General features: G+C 49.5%; 9 protein-coding genes across 9 annotated transcripts; 4 read left to right on the forward strand and 5 right to left on the reverse strand.

The window, feature by feature from the left end:
- Positions 1-185: 185 nt before the first annotated feature.
- On the reverse strand, positions 186-1,149 carry BDW43DRAFT_311365 (cutinase family protein; the record flags this gene model as incomplete). Its single annotated transcript, XM_032047182.1, has 4 exons — positions 186-594; positions 648-862; positions 921-1,006; positions 1,074-1,149. The coding sequence occupies 4 exons, from the start codon at positions 1,147-1,149 to the stop codon at positions 186-188; spliced, it is 786 nt and encodes a 261-aa protein (XP_031900127.1).
- An 843-nt stretch (positions 1,150-1,992) lies between these two features.
- Positions 1,993-3,500, reverse strand: BDW43DRAFT_300456 (putative RNA exonuclease; the record flags this gene model as incomplete). The annotated part of the gene is made up of 2 exons (XM_032044902.1): positions 1,993-3,083; positions 3,140-3,500. The coding sequence occupies 2 exons, from the start codon at positions 3,498-3,500 to the stop codon at positions 1,993-1,995; spliced, it is 1,452 nt and encodes a 483-aa protein (XP_031900128.1).
- A 365-nt stretch (positions 3,501-3,865) lies between these two features.
- On the reverse strand, positions 3,866-5,111 carry BDW43DRAFT_276903 (phosphatase YCH1). Its single transcript, XM_032042005.1, has 2 exons — positions 4,809-5,111; positions 3,866-4,744 (listed from the first exon to the last, which is right to left on the reverse strand). Exons 1-2 carry the CDS (start codon positions 4,921-4,923, stop codon positions 4,434-4,436), a joined length of 426 nt encoding a protein of 141 aa, XP_031900129.1. The 5' UTR covers positions 4,924-5,111; the 3' UTR covers positions 3,866-4,433.
- Positions 5,112-5,137: 26 nt separating this feature from the next.
- BDW43DRAFT_276905 (mitochondrial 37S ribosomal protein bS21m) lies at positions 5,138-6,048 on the forward strand. Its single transcript, XM_032042006.1, has one exon. It carries the CDS (start codon positions 5,250-5,252, stop codon positions 5,847-5,849), a length of 600 nt encoding a protein of 199 aa, XP_031900130.1. The 5' UTR covers positions 5,138-5,249; the 3' UTR covers positions 5,850-6,048.
- Positions 6,049-7,616, reverse strand: BDW43DRAFT_276906 (uncharacterized protein). Its single transcript, XM_032042007.1, has 3 exons — positions 7,292-7,616; positions 7,167-7,182; positions 6,049-7,058 (listed from the first exon to the last, which is right to left on the reverse strand). The coding sequence occupies exons 1-3, from the start codon at positions 7,459-7,461 to the stop codon at positions 6,090-6,092; spliced, it is 1,155 nt and encodes a 384-aa protein (XP_031900131.1). The 5' UTR covers positions 7,462-7,616; the 3' UTR covers positions 6,049-6,089.
- Positions 7,617-7,820: 204 nt separating this feature from the next.
- Positions 7,821-9,562, reverse strand: BDW43DRAFT_300458 (glucose-6-phosphate isomerase; the record flags this gene model as incomplete). Its single annotated transcript, XM_032044903.1, has 2 exons — positions 7,821-8,982; positions 9,063-9,562. The coding sequence occupies 2 exons, from the start codon at positions 9,560-9,562 to the stop codon at positions 7,821-7,823; spliced, it is 1,662 nt and encodes a 553-aa protein (XP_031900132.1).
- A 3,110-nt stretch (positions 9,563-12,672) lies between these two features.
- On the forward strand, positions 12,673-13,085 carry BDW43DRAFT_311371 (Con-6 family protein; the record flags this gene model as incomplete). Its single annotated transcript, XM_032047183.1, has 3 exons — positions 12,673-12,719; positions 12,783-12,935; positions 13,007-13,085. 3 exons carry the CDS (start codon positions 12,673-12,675, stop codon positions 13,083-13,085), a joined length of 279 nt encoding a protein of 92 aa, XP_031900133.1.
- A 757-nt stretch (positions 13,086-13,842) lies between these two features.
- BDW43DRAFT_276911 (general stress protein) lies at positions 13,843-14,293 on the forward strand. The gene is made up of 2 exons (XM_032042008.1): positions 13,843-14,013; positions 14,081-14,293. Exons 1-2 carry the CDS (start codon positions 13,888-13,890, stop codon positions 14,261-14,263), a joined length of 309 nt encoding a protein of 102 aa, XP_031900134.1. The 5' UTR covers positions 13,843-13,887; the 3' UTR covers positions 14,264-14,293.
- A 615-nt stretch (positions 14,294-14,908) lies between these two features.
- BDW43DRAFT_276912 (uncharacterized protein) lies at positions 14,909-17,892 on the forward strand. Its single transcript, XM_032042009.1, has 5 exons — positions 14,909-15,112; positions 15,189-15,248; positions 15,317-15,909; positions 15,963-17,468; positions 17,536-17,892. Exons 1-5 carry the CDS (start codon positions 15,094-15,096, stop codon positions 17,626-17,628), a joined length of 2,271 nt encoding a protein of 756 aa, XP_031900135.1. The 5' UTR covers positions 14,909-15,093; the 3' UTR covers positions 17,629-17,892.
- The last annotated feature ends 1 nt before the right edge of the window (position 17,893 follows it).

The following is a 17,893-nucleotide window of genomic DNA, read 5'->3' on the forward strand; positions in this document are numbered from 1 at the left end:
AATAAGCCTAGAAATATCCCAAACAAACACACCTAACCCTCAATCCGGTACACGTAAAACCGAACAACGCCAACCCAAGACGCAAATCATCCATCCATCCATCCATCCATCCATAACATAACATAAACATAACATAAACATAACATCGGTGGGCATAAGAGCTAACAGACCATATAGCTATCCTTCTATTTGCCACCGAAGAGAGAACCAAGGTTACCAAGATTTCCAAAAGGTGACAAGGAATAGGAAGAGGAGGAACCGGAGCCAGCAGCACCAGAAGTCGAGACAGAAGAAGTGCCTGAAGACGAGGATAAAGAAAACGAAGGAGAAGCGCTCAGCTTGCCCAGCAAGAACTGAGTCGCCTCACCGGTGTTAGCCACGTAAGTGAAATGCGCCGGTTCCACAATCAACGTGCCATCGCAGACCATATCGCCCATGGCACAGTAGATCTTGACCTTGTCCTTGGGGAAGTTGGCGATCTGACCGTGCTCCTGGGCGTTGCGGGTGTAGCCGAAGAGGACGACACCCTTGATCTTCTCTTTAACGTTATCCGGCAGACGCTTGATGGAGTCATCCATCACGGCCGTACCTTGGCTGTTTCATTTTTAGCGTCAGTTCATGGTGGGCCAGAGGAAGTGCGAACGGACCTGTATCCACCAGCAACAATTTGAGTGTCAGGACACTTGGTGACGGCCTGCTGGAACAGGTCTTGCGCCTCTTGAATGGCAGCCGGTGAAGTGTTCTCTGGCAGGGCGTTTGACATGAGATCCGCCGTGTAATTGGGACCAACGCCCTGGCACGCCACCTGGCCCGCTTTGGCCTTCTTCAAGCCACTGCACACTGCGGGACCCGTTGAGATGCCCTAAGAGAGGTATGTTAATGTTGGCCGAACGATTGCAGCGGGTGAGATTGGGACCTACCATAAGCCCAGGCTCCGTGGAAGCACGAGCAAAGATGAAGGTGATCGGCTTGCAAGGACCAACTCGCAGCTCGTTTCCGCCAGAGACTATAGTCAGGCATGGTTAGCAAGCGTCGCTAGCTCTGCTGAGAGGCTATCTCTTGTCATCACATACGTTGACGCTCCTGAATGTCAACTGGGGTTGCCGCTGCGACGGCAGCGAGAGCAAGGGTCAACAGGCGGAGATTCATTGCGACCTGGGTAGTGTGCGTATAGTAGTGTTCGAGCTGGGATGGTATCCTGCTTTATAACATCCTGAGGAGAGAGGGCTATCTTTATAGTTGAAGCGCTATCGGCACCAGCCAACAGGGTATACTTCGGCATCCGCTACAGCAACAACTTGGAAATCTCACTTCGCATACTTGGTCAGGGTCATCACTCTATCGAAAACACCGTGCCTGCTTTAGCGTTTGGATAGGTAAAATGTAGCGGCGTTTCAGAGTGCCTACTAGTGATAGTTAGGGAACTACTCCTCGGAGCAGATCGCCGGCTGAGGATAGCGATCAGTAGCAGATTAAGTGCCGAACCCTACAGCCATTGTCCCTGACGAGTTGATGCCGAGGCGAGGGCGAGGGTCTGGTAAGGCCCCCTTTAGGGCTTCTTTAGTTTATCCGAGGAGTGAAACATGATCAACGGATGCCCTGAGATTTGGGTTCATCTTCGGACGAACTCCCTAAAACCGCATGGGTTCAAAATTCACACCCAATCAAAGTCTTTAAGAATATGAGAACCATTATTGAGCAAGACATCTCGAAAACCCGGACAAAGCCCCCAAATGTCCAGTCGATCATTTGAGGGGAAACAAAAAAAAAATGCACGGATGAATGAATGAAAAGAGAAAATAAGTTCACCACTCGGGCTTCAGTCAAATAAACGATTCCTCATTCAATAATAAACAAGAATAAAACCTAGAGGAGCATCAACGCCCAGTCTGTAAGTCCATCAGTTATGCCAAATATATAGATGCATCATGGCATTGCATGCATTCGAAGAAAAGCGTGGGAAGAAATACAAGCGATAACATCTTGGACGTCTCAGTCAGACCAAGGATCAGAGCCTGTATCAGGATCGGGCCATCCGCACGCCTCTGCGGTGTTTGACCACCGAAGTGTTTCAGAGTCATCGTAGTACCCACCGTACACATCGATATCGCAAAAGCCCTGGAATACCAGGGACTGCGGCGCATTTGCAGGAGGTCCGTGTGATTGATTCGCAGCTTCTTGCTGTTGTCTCTTCTGACGTCTCTTAGCCTCGCGCTCCGCTTGCTCCGCTTCATGTTTGGCCTTAGCCATTCTGGCCCAAGTTATTAGGCCTTCAGGATCCCGCAGAAATGATAGTACCACATCTCGTGTCGCGAGAGTGTCCTCCAAACAAACATGGGGATGGTTCTCGGGTTGAATCTGTAGGTTGAGGAACTCCTCCGACAGAGTCTTTAGGCTATAGAGGCGACTAAATACTGACAATATACCAAACACAGCTTCACTAGCTACTATCACAGAATCAACAACTCTCGAGTGGTATATGCCCAGGACATCGAGGTCAGAGTTGAGGGCGTGCCCAATGAGGACGGTTTGCGCATCAACGTAGTTGAATAGTGCCTGTCGGGCAGATTGCCATCCATTAAGTGCCTGCCCATTTGCTACAGCCTCGGCCATCGCAGCCGGTGTTATGCCGCTGACCCTAGTGGTCCAGTCGGTCACCTTATCCGTCGGCTGGACATAGTGGTTAATGAGCACTTCCCCGGTTAGGAAGTCCACGGCGCTGAGAAAGGCAACTTCTCTTCTCCACCTCTTGACCTGAACCATCTCACAATCGATGACGACGGCTCTTCTCTTTTGATGCAGGTTCGGTTTCGGCGTTTCCTTAAAACGGTACCTTGGAACTGTTGCTTTCCTCGTATTGTAAGCCCCGTTCCAGTTTTGCATAGTATAGCCTTGTTTCAGCAGACGGGCATCAGAGTGGCATCGCGTAAGAAGATTTGCATATACAAGTTCTTGCTCTGCTGCAGAGAGAGTCATGAAGAAATTGCCATTAAAGTATAGCCGCACTTCATTGAGAGAGCCACCAACAAGTCCAATGGTTTCTGATTGACCGTACAGCGTGGTGCCGCTTAGCTGGGAGAATGCTAGTTTTGATAAGATTAATAACTTTCATTTAGGGTACCTCAGAAGACTGCCCTACCAAAAGCTAGGTGTTCTACCTCTTGGGCAACAGACAGCTGGGTTTTCTGTTGCTGCCGCTGCATCTGTTGATTGACTTGCTCTGGTTCATGCTGTGTAGCAGAGCCTGGCATGGGGGCCACTGTGCTTTTGTTCCTCGGTTTAGGGCGCCGTTCGTGTGATTTCTTATGATCATTCCGACCTTTTTCGGTGCCAAATTCTTTGTTACATATTGGACAAACAACAGGATGATGTCCTAGGGCATCCTGATGCCTTGCGAGCCCTTTTGCCGACTTAAAGTCATCCTTTTTGCACCGCAGACACTTGATCTTCTTGGTCGGTGACGACTGGTTGGCCAGCGATGGATTCTCAGTGAGAGCCATGTCATAACGAAGAGACAAAGGTTGGAATGTTATCTAGCATCAGACTAGGTAGAAGGCTACTTGGAAGGTCAATCATCCAGGATGTCAACGAGGTAGAGCAGCGTCTTATGTATCCCTTACCCCACCCCAGCCTCATTTACACGCAATTAGGGCGGAGGAGGTTATTGGTTGATATCGTATTTTCTCCCTTGCGCAGCCGCAACATGCTGGCGCCTACTACTTGCAACATACTAGTAGTTGAAACGTTCTCTGAACATCCGTTATCACTTGGCGTGGGACATAATAAGTTGGTTGTCTTTTGTCCACTACTCCGCAGTTAGTGCTTTTCTTTACTGTCTTTACTGTCTTAGATGTTTTGGACCACATTATTACCCTTTGATCCCTGTTATGGGCCAGGATTTAGTACATTGCTTCTCACCAGTTTTGCAAAGAACCAACGGTGTTTCTCCAAGCCACTTGGCACCATCAGGCAACAGACAGCAAAGATATGCATTGCAATGCAATCGATTATGCCGCTCACCATACCCCGCATTCCGAGGACCTGCTGTCAAGAAGTCCATTAACAGACCAGCTCTGAATCCACGCGTTGTTCTCCCCGGGGCTTTGTTGTCAATGCAAACAACTTGGGCTTTATGCCTTAGGCATAAACACCAATAATGAGCCCTTTGCGCCACCAACAAAGCCATCGCTAAAACGAAGGCTAATAAAAGAAGCAAATAAACTATCACATACCATCTTCCCCATATCCAACATGCAGGAACTCACTCCAGACTATACACCACCACTAACAATCCCAAAATGGCACAAAAAGAAACCCCTAACCCAAACCAGTCTATTCTATTAATCACTACCCGGGTATCTCCCAACATGCAACCCAAACCAATCAAAAGAAGATATTAAAACCAAACTAAGGAAACCAGGACAACAACCATCTCAATACTCCCTCCAGATATCCTCCACATAAGCCTCTGTCAACCTCGTATCCTTCCCGTACTTCTCCTGCCACTGCACGAACCCACCCTCCAACACATAAACCTTCTGCTTCTGGCTCTCCTCGACGCCCAACAATCTCTCGCGTTCGCGAGCATAGCGCAGAGCAGCGGACGGACCGCGCTGCTGGCTCAGCGCGCAGTGGAACACGACCTTCTCTTTATCTTTCAGTGTGCGGATGAGTTCGGGGAGGCGGACGTCGAGTGAGGAACTTGGGACCCAGGTTGAGGTGTGGATGTGGCCTCCGATGTGGTCTATTCTCGTAGGTTAGACTTGTAAGGTATATGCTATAGGAGATAGGTGTATGGTATTGCTGACCGGAGTCCCGAACGTCAATGATAGCCAGGTTACTGGGGGTGCTGGTGGAGAGGAGCAAGGCTGAGAGAGCATCCCGGCTCATGCGGGGAAGAGTTGCGATTGTGATGGCGGACATGGTGAATCGCAGGTGACCGAGTTGATTCTCTAGTGGTTTCAAAAGCGAGGTCGTCACAGCAGTAACCACGAATATTAATTGAAAGTTGAAGTGGTCGTAAATTAAGCAATGAACTCGGTGCTGTCAAGCAAGTAAAGTATGACTCAATCACGTGATCCTACTTTTCCGATCTGGAAATTTGGAGCCAAAGTCTCCGGAGATTTCAACACCGCAACCCCCATCCCCCATCTCATTCCCCCAAAGCCCTCGAAGGTTCAATTAAGGAGAACCGGAAGCGATTACACGCCCGGAGACCCTCTCCCCCCCCCTCCACACATCTTATCACAATGGAGATGCGCTCCCTAACGAACTGCCTCCGGTCGAGGCCGACATCTCTCCTCTACAAGCAACAACCGACCCTCCTCGCCACCCAATTCATCAACAAACCCTCTATTCGCACCTATGCCAGCAAACCCAAGGCTCCTGCTGCACCCAGAAATGCTCAATCTCAACCCACAACGCAAGCGTCCTCGGACTTTGACGAGATCCTCTCCAAACTCAACATCAACAACCGCGAAGCCGCCGAAGGCTCGCTGCGCAACCGCTCCGAAGATACGCTCTCACTCGCCCGTGCAGTCGGCATGTCCGCGGAAACGGAGAATTACCGGACTCCTGTACGGCGGGTTGAGTTGAAGTTGGGGCCTACTCTTGGTCGTCAGGTGCATGTTGAGCCGGAGAAGGGTACCGATTTGGCGAGTGCGCTGCGGATATTGCACTTCAGCTGTAACGCGAATAAAGTCAGAAACCAGGCCCTTGGCCAGAAGTTCCATATCAGACGGGGCCAGGTGAGGAAGAACTTGAGGATCCATAGGTGGAGGAAGTTATTCAACTTCTCGTTCAATAAGACGGTTTCTCGGATTGAGAAGATGAGGGCACAGGGGTGGTAATTAGTTCCTCGGTCTTAATGGGGTGTCACCATGGTTTGGATGGGTGTGTATACAAAATGGAATTTTGTCCTGATCGACGTCGAAAGGCGATCGCACGCTATCATACTCACCTGAAGCGGATGTCCTTTCTGTCATGTATACTACGTCACTTGATTAGTACTTGGAGTTAGCTGGCTACAATCAGAATGGGATCTATATCCAGTTACTGTCTGCACTAAATACCTCTCTAGAACTAGCAGTCTAATCCTTCTTTCCAGCCGTGAATCCACCATACCCATATCCATACCCTCCTCCGTTGCTCGCCATTGAGACGTTGTTGGCGGAGTAACCTCCATACCCGTTGGCCTTGCCACCATTACCATATGAGATTCCAACTGATCCCTTTCCTCGAGACGGAACACCGAGGATCCCGTCACTTCGCCAGCCCCGTCGCCGAGCCCGCTCCCAAAACAAGGCCACGGCTGCCCCCAACGACGCAGCTAGGGCGAAGAAAAACAGCTTCGAGAAGAAACCCGCTCCTCCAGAAGACTCGCTGGCAGCGGACCCTCTAGATGGCCATCCGATGCCGCCTCCACCCTCAACCCAGCTCACGTGGAATGTAAAGGTGAGAGGCTGCCCACGGATAACCTTTGTGCCATGTCCGGCGGTCCAGGGCTCACGGGCAGCTTCGGCAACAGCAGCTGCCTCCTTCTCTTCATCGGATGATTTCTTCCCGCTATTGAGAAAGGACACTTCAAACTCAGGGACTGAGTATGCAGTACCGGCCACAATATACCCGGGCGCCACTTTCTTCGACTTCCGCTTGTTCTTCTTCGGTGTCGACACGATGTTATGTAATAACACGTTCATGTCCGTCCAGATGTGGAGATGGCTGCGCTGTAACGTCCCCTGCAGCGCGAACGTAATTGGAGTATAGGGGGGCCCTTCCTCGCTCAGCGTAGACAGCTGGGTGCCGGCGGCGTCTCCTTCACGTGCACTGTCATCCCGGCGAAGGGTCGCAGACGGGAGGAGAGGTGCCGTGGGCACACGGCAGCTCATGGGCACATCGGAATGGACGTAATACTCAAGAAGGTGGTAGAGCTCATCGGGGACGGAATTGATAGTGCAATTGACAGTCTCTGTGACACCGTAGCGGAGGGCGAGGGGGAAGGAGCTCTCCTTGCAGGTTGGGAATGGAATGTATTGGAGTTTGCCGAGACTGTCAGTGATCTGAAGGAAATCGCGTTAGTTCCAGATTATGGGCTAGCCCAACAGCCGAAAGCTTGAATACGGCATAAATGTATGGGCATCTGATCAATAAGGGTGGGGAGGTATTACATGTTCTCCGGAGTCACTGAAAACGGGGTAAGCATTAGCATCTATCGAAAAGTCATATCACAAACAAACAAAGGATCTTGCTCCACACAATTCTCAGGAATCCTTCTTATTACTTGATTACTCACATTGTCCGATTCAAGCATGTCACCGGCATGGGCTGTCCATAATTATACCCACCTGGAGAGGTGCTAGCCGAGTCACCTCCGGCAGCAACCTGCACCGCAAAAGACGAAATCAATCCATAATAGGAGATCGTATTGAACAATTGAACAAGTCCACTCTTTACGAATGGCATGTTAAATACTCACAGCCGCCAGCCAGGCGGATGGGCTCGCTTTTTAGCGTCAGGTAGGAGTTGGACAAGACAGAAGAGACACGGTGGCGAGCCGCCCAAAGAAAACTAAGGCCGAGTTTGGCTAATCCTGCCAACTTTGGAAAGGCAAGTTCCATCTCCCTTTCCCCTCTATTCTCTATATAACACCTATCTTGTTTACACTGGCTTGGATAAAGAACAAAATTTATGGGGAAAAAAAAATTACTACGCATATCTCATTGAATGCGATGCTACTTATTAACAGAAAGATCACTCTTCATGTCCTCATCAAAGTATGTAGATAATTATACTCCTTTTTGTTGGCTCACCTTATGACAGGCTTAAGCCAGGTTGGCCTTCTGCTTGAAGGCAAGCAGCAGGCCACTGGTTGAAGCATCGTGACCAGCGCCAGCGCCAGAGGTCTCCAACTCCTGCTGGATCTTCTTGGCAAGAACCTTGCCCAGTTCCACACCCCACTGGTCGAAGGAGTTGATGTTCCAGACGGCACCCTCGGTGAAGGTGAGGTGCTCGTAGTACGCGATCAAAGCTCCGAGGGTGGAGGGGGTGATCTTCTGGGCCAGAATGGAAGTAGTGGGGCGGTTTCCAAGGAAGGTCTTGTGAGGGACCAAGTTGTCGGGGGCACCCTCGGTCTTGACCTGCTCGGGGGTCTTGCCGACCATCAAGGCCTCAGACTGAGCAAGGAAATTGGATGCGAGCATGCGCTGGTGCTTGCCGCCCTCGACGGGGTTGTGCGACTCAGCAGCCATGATGAAATCCGAGGGGATGAGCTTGGTACCCTGGTGGAGCAACTGGAAGAAGCTGTGCTGGGCGTTGGTGGCAGGTTCGCCGAATAAAATGGGGCCAGTAGTGTACTTGACGTAGTCACCAGAACGGGTGATGGCCTTGCCGTTACTCTCCATGGAGAGCTGCTGCAGATAGGCGGGGAATCGGTGCAGGTACTGGTCGAAAGGTGCAACCAGGTGGGTCTGAGCACCGAAGAAGTCACTGTACCAGACGCTCAGCAGACCACCAAGGGCGGGGATGTTCTGCTCCAAGGGGGTTTCGCGGAAGTGCTTGTCCATGGCTTGGGCACCAGCCAAGAACTGGCGGAAGTTCTCATAGCCGATGTAGAGGGCAACGGAGAGACCGATAGCACTCCAGACGGAGTAACGACCACCCACCCAGGATTCGAAACCGAACATGTTCTTTTTGTCAATGCCAAACTTGGTGACCTCTGCCTCGTTGGTGGAGAGAGCAACGAAGTGCTTGGCGATATGAGATTCATCCTTGGCAGTTTCGAGGAACCATTTCTTGGCGCTGTTCGCGTTGGTGGTAGTCTCTGCGGTAGTGAAGGTCTTGGAAGCGATCAGGAAGAGTGTAGTCTCGGGGTTAGAGTCCTTGAGAGCCTCGGCAATGTGAGTTCCATCAATGTTGGAGACAAAGTGCAACTTCATGTCTGGGGCGCCGTAGGGCTTCAGAGCCTCAGTGACCATGACCGGACCACTAAACAAGTTGTTAGTACCGCCGAAGCAGACTACTCGAGACGCCGAAGCTTCAACGCAACATGGGTGATGTGAACTTACAGATCAGAACCACCAATACCAATGTTGATTACGGTGTCAATCTTCTTGCCAGTATAACCCTTCCACTCGCCGCTTCTGACTTGCTCAGAGAATTCCTTCATGTGCTCCAGGACGGAGTTCACTCCCTCGACAACGCTCTGGCCATCAACCTGCATGGGCTCGCTGGAGACATTGCGGAGAGCAGCGTGGTAGACAGCACGGTCCTCGGTGAAGTTGATGTGCTCACCCTTGAACATAGCATCGCGGAGCTCCTCCACATTAGCCTCCTTGGCCAGCTTGACCAGAAGGGAGAGGGTCTCCTCGGTGAGGAAGTTTTTAGAGAAGTCGAAGAGGATCTCCGAGTTGTCCACGGTGTTCTTGAAGGTGCGGCTGAACTTCTCGAAGCGCTGGGGGTCCTTCTCGAAGGCCTCCTTCAGGACAATGTTACGGCCCACGGAGTTGTGGTGCTCCTGGAGCTCCTTCCAGGCGGGGAGATCGGTAGCCTGCGAAAAACCTGGCATCGTGATGGCTTTTGCTTCTTGAAAATCTATAGCAGAGGTCGGTGATGTCAGTGCGGGGAAGCTCTCAACAGCCAAAAAATCGAGAAAGGAGAGGACAAGAGTGCTGTCTGAGAAGACCTTACCTGGATATTATAAGATAAAGGCACCAAGACGAAGGGAAAGATGGCTGGGAGAGAAACGGAGGGAAAAAAGACAGCGGGAGTTGCGGAGGGGCAGATGACGCTACAGAAGTGGGCAGACAAACAATGGCCTGAATCATATGGCGTCAACCGGTGTGCTGGGGTCCGGCTTTTGGAGGGGCTGCGGGGCCCTCGAGAGAAAATGGAAGAAAGCAAGTCACCTATCCGATTTACTTTACTCAGTACTTACCAAGGAACCCACGACCTGTCTAGACTACTAATCCTTTGTCAGGGCTTATGTGCTTTTTGACAATTATTAATAATGATATGATAGTCATGACGATCGACCAAAAGAAAAAGAGGAAACTATCAACAACTCTGGAGCTCTGGACCCCGTGGCACTACTGAGTTCGATTGTACGTTTTTGACAGCTAATCGTCATAGTGTCTCACCCTTTCTATAACTATTTTTTTTATCTTCTTTTTTTTCGCAACCTCCCGCGATCGGGTAAATTGCCTTTTCCTTTCTTAAAGGTACTCGGAAATCATTGACCGGTAATTAAATCCAGCATGGAAACTCTATCGATCTACGTCTTGATTGAGTTTCTCCGTCCACCGGGTAATTTATTGCTATGAAAATCGACGGGATCGAGACTCATCCTTTCCCCTTTCAGAATGCTTCTAGAAACTGCAGGAATCAAGCCATACGAATGAATACCTGTATAGATACCTTTTAATGTATTGGGAGCCTTAGAACAGTGGAAATCAACATAGCTAGTCACTCCAAACAATTATAGGCTCATTCTCTCCTTCCTGTACCCATCTCCACTCCACTTTGTAACTCTATCCCGGAGAACAAATACTTGCAAATTCGAATAGAACCAAAAACCAGTGTCGACACAACGAAACTTCTTTCTGCAGGCATTTCAATTGCAAACACACAATTACCACTTTCAGAAACAAAGAAATAGTGAATTTATGGAAGATAATCACATCCGTCTCTCTCCATATGTGTTAGAAAAGGCAAGGAAAATAGGGTTATCAAGTCCTAGCTCTGAATAGACACTTAACTTCGGTCCGGAAGCGGCCACCACAGAGCCACTCAAGAGGGTTGGAATTAGTACTCAACAGTGGCATATAAGGAGTATGGTCTGAGGCACATGAAGGCAACAATGCAGTCAAGGATTGATGTTATAGATAGCTGTGCGGAGTTACTTTCTGACGAAAGAACATAGGGCTAAAATCCCTACAATGATTGAATTCCTTGCTCTAGAAAGCATAAATAGGACGGCAGAGCTCTGATATGGAAACAGATGACACTTTCCGGTACATAACCGGTCGGACTCAAACGTATGTCAAATGAATCTAATTTATACAACTCTGCAGCGTATATACACTAAGACTTAGACCCCCTTCTCATATATATATTTCTAAATATCGTGCTACACTGTCAAGGGAACTGAATCGCAGGACACCTACCCGCTAGCCGTATATGGGTAAGGGTTTCTAAGGTCATGTCTACTTGTTTCCATTTTGGATTTGATTGGCCATATAACGCGCCCGGAGAACATATCGACTTACCAGAGAGGTTAGAAGTTATAACAATAACACAACAACCAGCCGTGTTTCTCTCATTTCCATCACTAAAGAAGTGCGAGTTTCAATCAGCTTATTGTGAGTATGTTACTTGGGATCCAATAGCAATTAATACCGGCTTCTAGGCAGTCCTCTTTGCTCTCGATATATTCCTGCCCGTGGAAGACAGCTAACATCCACGAGGCTGAAAACTCGAAGAACACCTTCGAGAAAATATATTCCCTTGTGCACTACATCTGCTGGCCATTTAACCCGATGATCGCAGTGTGTCCATGTGCCACGAAATTTCGACGCAAGCCGGGCTTGGGCGCTTGTACTTTCCAAGTCTAGTTGGTGGACGATAGGTTACCTGTCAGGGTCCAATTTCAAGCCGAAGCGATCCAGAGATAGCATAATGGAAGGCGAAGGACATCCAGCTTTGCCAGTCCTCCATAAGCAGTGGCCACACTGCTAGAGTCATCAATACGCCAACGGCTGTGACGGGTTTTATATTGCTGTCCGACTCCTCAAGCTTGCTCCATGGCTCTTTACGTTTCTTGTCAAGTTTCGGGGGAAACAACTTTTGGTTTTGCTACTGAATTTTATGAGACAGACTTGGAATTATCCCCAAACTACGGCGCTGAGTGCGACAGCATACTTATGCTATCTCGTTATTCAAGAGCGAGATCCTGGGCGCATTATGGCTGCCTTTCTGAAATCTCAAGGGATCTTGATAACCTATGCCAATCCGACTGAGACCAAGTTGATGTGTTGTCTGATGCTATATATTTGTTGCAAGCTTCTGCCGCAGGGTTTTGTTGTTATACCCCCTTGAATCGGGCTGGCGACAGTGAAACCTTACAGTCTACATACATAACACTCGGAATATCATGTTTTCCACTTGATTATAGGTATCATCTTAGGCATCATCCTATTCCTTCAGTTCAAATGTGACAAGATGTAAAATTTGATCCTAGATTTCTGCATCGTAAATTTCATTTTTACTTGCTAACACTTTCAATACTCATTACTATAAACAACACCATCCCGAGGAAGACCTATAGACTACCACTCTCCAGTCCGCACCATCACGATGACGTTCCCAACCAACGCTACTGTGCCACTCACGTCAATTTCATGCTATGCTGAATGCCGTTCTAGCGCGTCACAGCCATGTACCGACTCAAACTCAAAGCCTTCAGGTGCCTTTGGATGATGCGCATCGGACGACATCGCGTTCCACAGACGAATGCCACCAGTGGCGACGGTCTGACATCAAGTAGCCTGGGGAAGGAGGTATAAGAATTACAAGTTCTTCGCGCAATTTTTTCCTTTCTATTCCGACATTTGCAATTCTACTGTACACCGTTAAAAGACAATTAGTTTTCGGGGAGTTTCCTGGCAGATAGCTACCACAATGTCTTCCGCCGAAGATCGGGTCAACGCGATGCGTGGCTACAAGGCGTCAGTACCCTTACCGGTCAAGTATCTGAGAGTACCGACAAAGCTAACATGGATATACTACAGCACCCTCAACAATCCTAGAGTCTCCGATGAGGCGAAGCAGAACGCTCAATCGATGCTTGATCAGCTGGGCGGTGATCAACCAAGCGAGGACCTATACAGCGCGAGAGGTGATCAGAACAAGGACCCGATGAGAGTCAATGCTGGACTTAAAGCGTGAGTATAATTTCCAGTGGATAATCAATCTCTTGAGTGGAGTAGACATGTTGATGTTGACTCATGTCTAGTGCTGCACATAACCCTAATATTTCAGACCAGGGCAGACGTAGTGCCGCCGATAGGGTTGGTGAGAATCCGGAAGAGTAAAATGGGTGCTTTGCGAATGTTGATGTTTTTATTATCATGTCATGGGTAAATGAGAATAGTAATTGATGATCCTGTGTTATAGCTGGGGGAACATGGTACTCCTCGCGACCTTCGACATAAAAACTTCTGCTGTCTTCTTAACTCAGCAAATTAGAAAGAATATTAATGACTCGTAGACCAATTTGTTATATGTTTTGCTTTTTCCTTCTCGTTTTATAAGAATCAATAGACTTTTAATCAAAGATTTCAAATAATCGCTTTACTGATATTGTGCACTGAAGTGTCCAGGAGGTGCCTCTGTTCAAGACCCCAACTCTGTAGAACCCTAGAGAAACAAGTTGAATATGATATCCACAACCTCTATATCATAATATAATTATGTGCTCATCGCAACAGGAACCTTTTGAAGAGTGGACCCATGAGGTAATCGTGATGAACCCTAAACCACATCGCCTCCACAGTAGAACATCAATATGATCGAGTAGAACCAAGATCGTCAATGCTTAAACCAAATCTAGAACACATAGATATCCTTAAAATAGAGGTTAATACTCTTACAAGCCAACAACAACAGGCTCTCCTCGTCCTAGGTCACATCTGCGTAAGAGGCGGACGCCACATCGAGCCACTGGTTGAACATAAACATGTAGACAGTATACCTCATGATGAAATCATGTAACAGTCCATCATACAATATAAATCTGATAGAACCCCCCCCCCCTTTCACTCAGGATAAAACAAAGTCAATTAAACTCTTAAGCTATACTCCTCATCAGAACTTAAATACCACACAGCAGCAAAAATGGCCCACAATCAGAACCCCGGCAACTTCGCCAACCGCCCTCACGAAGAGGTTGAGAATATCGCTAGCAAGGGAGGCCAGTCCAGCCATCAGGGTGGTTTCGCCAGCATGGATGAAGCCAAACAGGTATGTGCATATTCTACATAATATCAGAGTTTGTGACCGAAGCGACCGCCCTAACCTTTCCCTGCAGAGGGATATCGCCTCCATGGGTGGCCAGGCCTCGACAGGCAGTTTCCGTCCTGGAGACCCCAGAGCTAGAGAGGCGGGACACAAGGGTGGGCTTGCATCGGGTGGGAGCTTTGAGCCTGGAGATGAAAGAGCCAAGGAAGCTGGTCACAAGGGTGGAAAGGCTACTGGACACCCGGAGGAATAATGGCATGATATGCTCATGAGTTGAAGATCGAGACTTGTATGATAACGACGATACCGTCTATGTGTGTCCGATGGACGTATAATATGTGACTATTGAATGAATGAATTGTCTTCGATAATATTTTATCTTGGTCGCATGTATAACTTTTGTTGCTGGTGTTCGTGTAGTTGCAGATTTTCGACGTCATTAATTGGTTGGTAGGCCATTGCTGTTTGGTGCCTTTACCTTCCCTTTTAGGATCCATATAGTCCTATTTTCCCCTTAGAATGTTATCTAAATGTGCCTAGGTTCATGAATAAGCCTGCAGAAGTATGTATGTGGATCTGTAGAGCGTGGGAGTTCTTTATTTAGACATATATGTACTGGAGAGTCGAGTATGACCGGATGAGAACTTCAAGAGACAGTCATAACCTAATTTCACCACTAAATAGAGTTTACAGTATAAGTCAAGTTTTAGAATAAAGCAAGAGCCCAGCAAGTACTAGACAGAGTCCATCCTTTTTTCCATTCCCTTTTCATGTCAATCTACTGGAGTACGAGGGAAGTAGGGCTTGGGCGCCAAGAGGGAGTACGCACGGGCCATCCGAACTTTGATCATGTCGGTCGAAGTGTCGCGATCTCCTCCAAACCAATTCCAAAGTCTCTCCCAGATCGAGGTGTGTTCGTGATAGCGGTTGTGTCTTTTCTTCGTGGATGCTACTTTATAATCAATTCAATCTGAACTGATCTATCCCCCCCCCGACACTCACATCGTCGACTTACCCTTGAAGCTTCCTAATTTTTCTCGAGCCGACCTCCAACCACTGCACTCGAGCTGCGAATCCGTCGCAATGTACAATCCCTACCAAGGTACGCAGAGTACACCCCCAGGCAACAACTTTACACTCCTCCAGTCTATATAGAGATTCCTAACACACCCCTAAAGCTCCAGGTCTATATGGACGGCCTCCTGATTACGGAGCCTACGGAGCTCCTCCCGGCATGGGTAAGTGCCACCCAACCCCCAACAGTGGGCTACTTCTGTCTGGTATCATCCTAATGTTCACTTCACAGCTCCTCCCCCCGGAATGTCCGCCCCCGGAACTACTCCGCCGCCTGGGATGCAGCAAGCGAATGCCCAACAGCCAGGCCGACCAGCCGGCTTCCCTGCGAACTTCCAACCGCCTCCGAATATGCCTAACATCAATTTCTCGGCCCCAGTGATTCGCCTGGGGACGTCGGGGCCCTCGAAGTCAGCTACGCCGGATACAAGCAAGGAACGCGAAGCCCCGGGACGCCGTGCAGGGCTGGGCTCATCGAATCTAGAATCTCAGCGCCAGAATGTGCGAGATGCGATGATGCAGCTGCAGCCTCCTACCAGGGATGAGATTGTGCGGACTCTGTTTGTTGGGGGTATTACTGAGGGGGTTGGTGGCGACGAAGGCGTTGAGAGGATACTGCGGTCTGCTGGAAATCTTAGGCGCTGGATTCGGGCCACGGATGCGGATGAGAAGCCGTGCAAATTTGGTTTTGCAGAGTATGAAGATCCTGAGAGTTTGGGTACCGCCGTGGAGGTACTACAGGACGTCGAGGTGCCTTTAAAGAGACAGACGCCGTCGGAGGGTGGTGAGAAGGAGGAAGGTGAGATTGAAAAGGGCAAGTTTCTGGTACGTATTGCGCGTGTGGGGGAGCTACGTGTAAATCTAACGTGGTTTAATAGGTCGTTGTTGACGAGAGCACCCTGAAATATTTAGAGCAATACGAGGCTAGCAAAGGCGAAGAGGATCCCGCGGAGCGGCAAAGTCGCATAGACGCTGCACGTTCTACACTCTCTAGCGTTCTCTCTGATTTGTTCCACCCATCATCTCCCACTCAGAAAGAGGCAGTTTCGGCAATTGATCGCGAAGGGGACTCCACAATGAAGGATGCAGAAGGCCAAGACGGTACTTCTGCTGAAGTCGTCACTATCCCGATCACGGTTGAAGATGAGCTGTCCGATATCCCTCCGGAAATGAGGGAAACGGTCGCCAAGGAGATTGCAGCCTTCCGTGAGAGAAGCAATCGTAGAGATATTGAGCGTTTGAGGAGAGAAGAGGAGATTGAAACCATGGAAAGAGCGCGGAACTCGGGTTCTCGTATCAATCGACTGGCTTCCCCTCCACCTTCAGCCCCAAGCGGACCTGCTGCCGGTGCAAACGGGATTCCTCTTGGCCCTCGGGACCGCAGCATGCCGAATGCGCCATCCGGTCCGAAGGGATTTGGTGTACAGATTCCGAAGGATTATCAGAAGGGGGTGTCGTTTGTTAACGGAAGCTCTGTAAATGGCTTTAATCGTGAAGATGAAGAATCAGATGCGAGCGATGAGGAGCTGGAACGTCGCCGCCAAGAAAAGAAGGATGCAGAACTTGAGAAGCAATTCCTCGACCAAGAACGCCGCTGGCTCAATCGGGAGCGGAGCAGAACTGCAGCTTTGGAGCGAGAGAAGAAGCGGGATAAGGAAGAGGAAGCCAAATTACAAGAAGTACGCGAGGAGGCGGACAGGCAACTTGCGGAGTGGAACGATGATACAGAGGCTAGCCGTAAAGCTCATGACTACTACGCTGATAGAGGAGCGTGGCTACGCAGCCGTGCAGCTTTCCGAGCACGTGAGGTCAGTATGGACGAGGCCGACCGTGCAGCCGAAGAGCGTGAGCGGGCTCGCTCTGTTCAACAACGGGAACAGGCACGTGGTATGGCAGACGACTTCCTTGCCCGCCAGGCAGAGGAGCTGGAGACCCGGACCCAGGCCCCTAGAGAGCCTCAGCGCTTCAAGCTCTCCCTTGGAGCTGCGGCACAGAAGGCTCAGGCTGCAACCAGCCGCCGGACCGTTGCCGAAGTCGAAGGTCTGCTGGAAGACGAAGAAGAACCGGAAGCAACTGCAAGACGCCCACTCATTCCGATAAAGTTCGATAGCGCTGCGGAGGCTGCTGGACTCAGCGAGGAGGAACGTGCCCAAGCTGCCCGACAACTGGCGGCAGAAATTCCCACCGAAAAAGAAGGATTATGGAAGTGGGAAGTCAAGTGGGAGTTCGTGGACGAGAACGTGGTCAGCGAACAGCTCAAGCCATTCGTGGAGAAGAAGATTGTTGAGTATCTCGGTGTCCAGGAGCAGATGCTGGTGGATGTGGTGGAAGAGCATGTTCGAAAGCATGGAAATCCCCAGGAACTGGTGGAACAGCTAGAGGAGGTGAGTATCCCTACTGCAGCTTTGCTTAGGTCACAAGATTGGATCATGTCTAACTTTGGCTTTTTAGGCTCTCGACGAGGAGGCAGAGGTTCTAGTCCGCAAACTTTGGCGAATGATCATCTTCTTCTCCGAAAGCGAGAAGAGAGGTCTCTCGGGATAAAAAATGGCTGGAGGCTGGTCGACGCCCAGATCAGAGCGACTCAATCAAGACTTAGGAGAATAGCACTCCTGGTTCACGATACAACCATGCATTATTACTTGAAAGCTCTTAACACTTAAATTGATATCCGCCTCTCGGAGGCACAAATTACATTGCATTATGTATAAGGAACAGTCCTCCAGCTTGTTTGTCGCTAGCGAATGTAAACATAGGTAGAGACAACCAGGACTCCTACGTAGCGAACGAAGTATATCTTCACTTGAAC

This window comes from Aspergillus alliaceus, assembly GCF_009176365.1.
Source record: "Aspergillus alliaceus strain CBS 536.65 unplaced genomic scaffold BDW43scaffold_23, whole genome shotgun sequence".
NCBI lineage: Eukaryota > Fungi > Ascomycota > Eurotiomycetes > Eurotiales > Aspergillaceae > Aspergillus > Aspergillus alliaceus.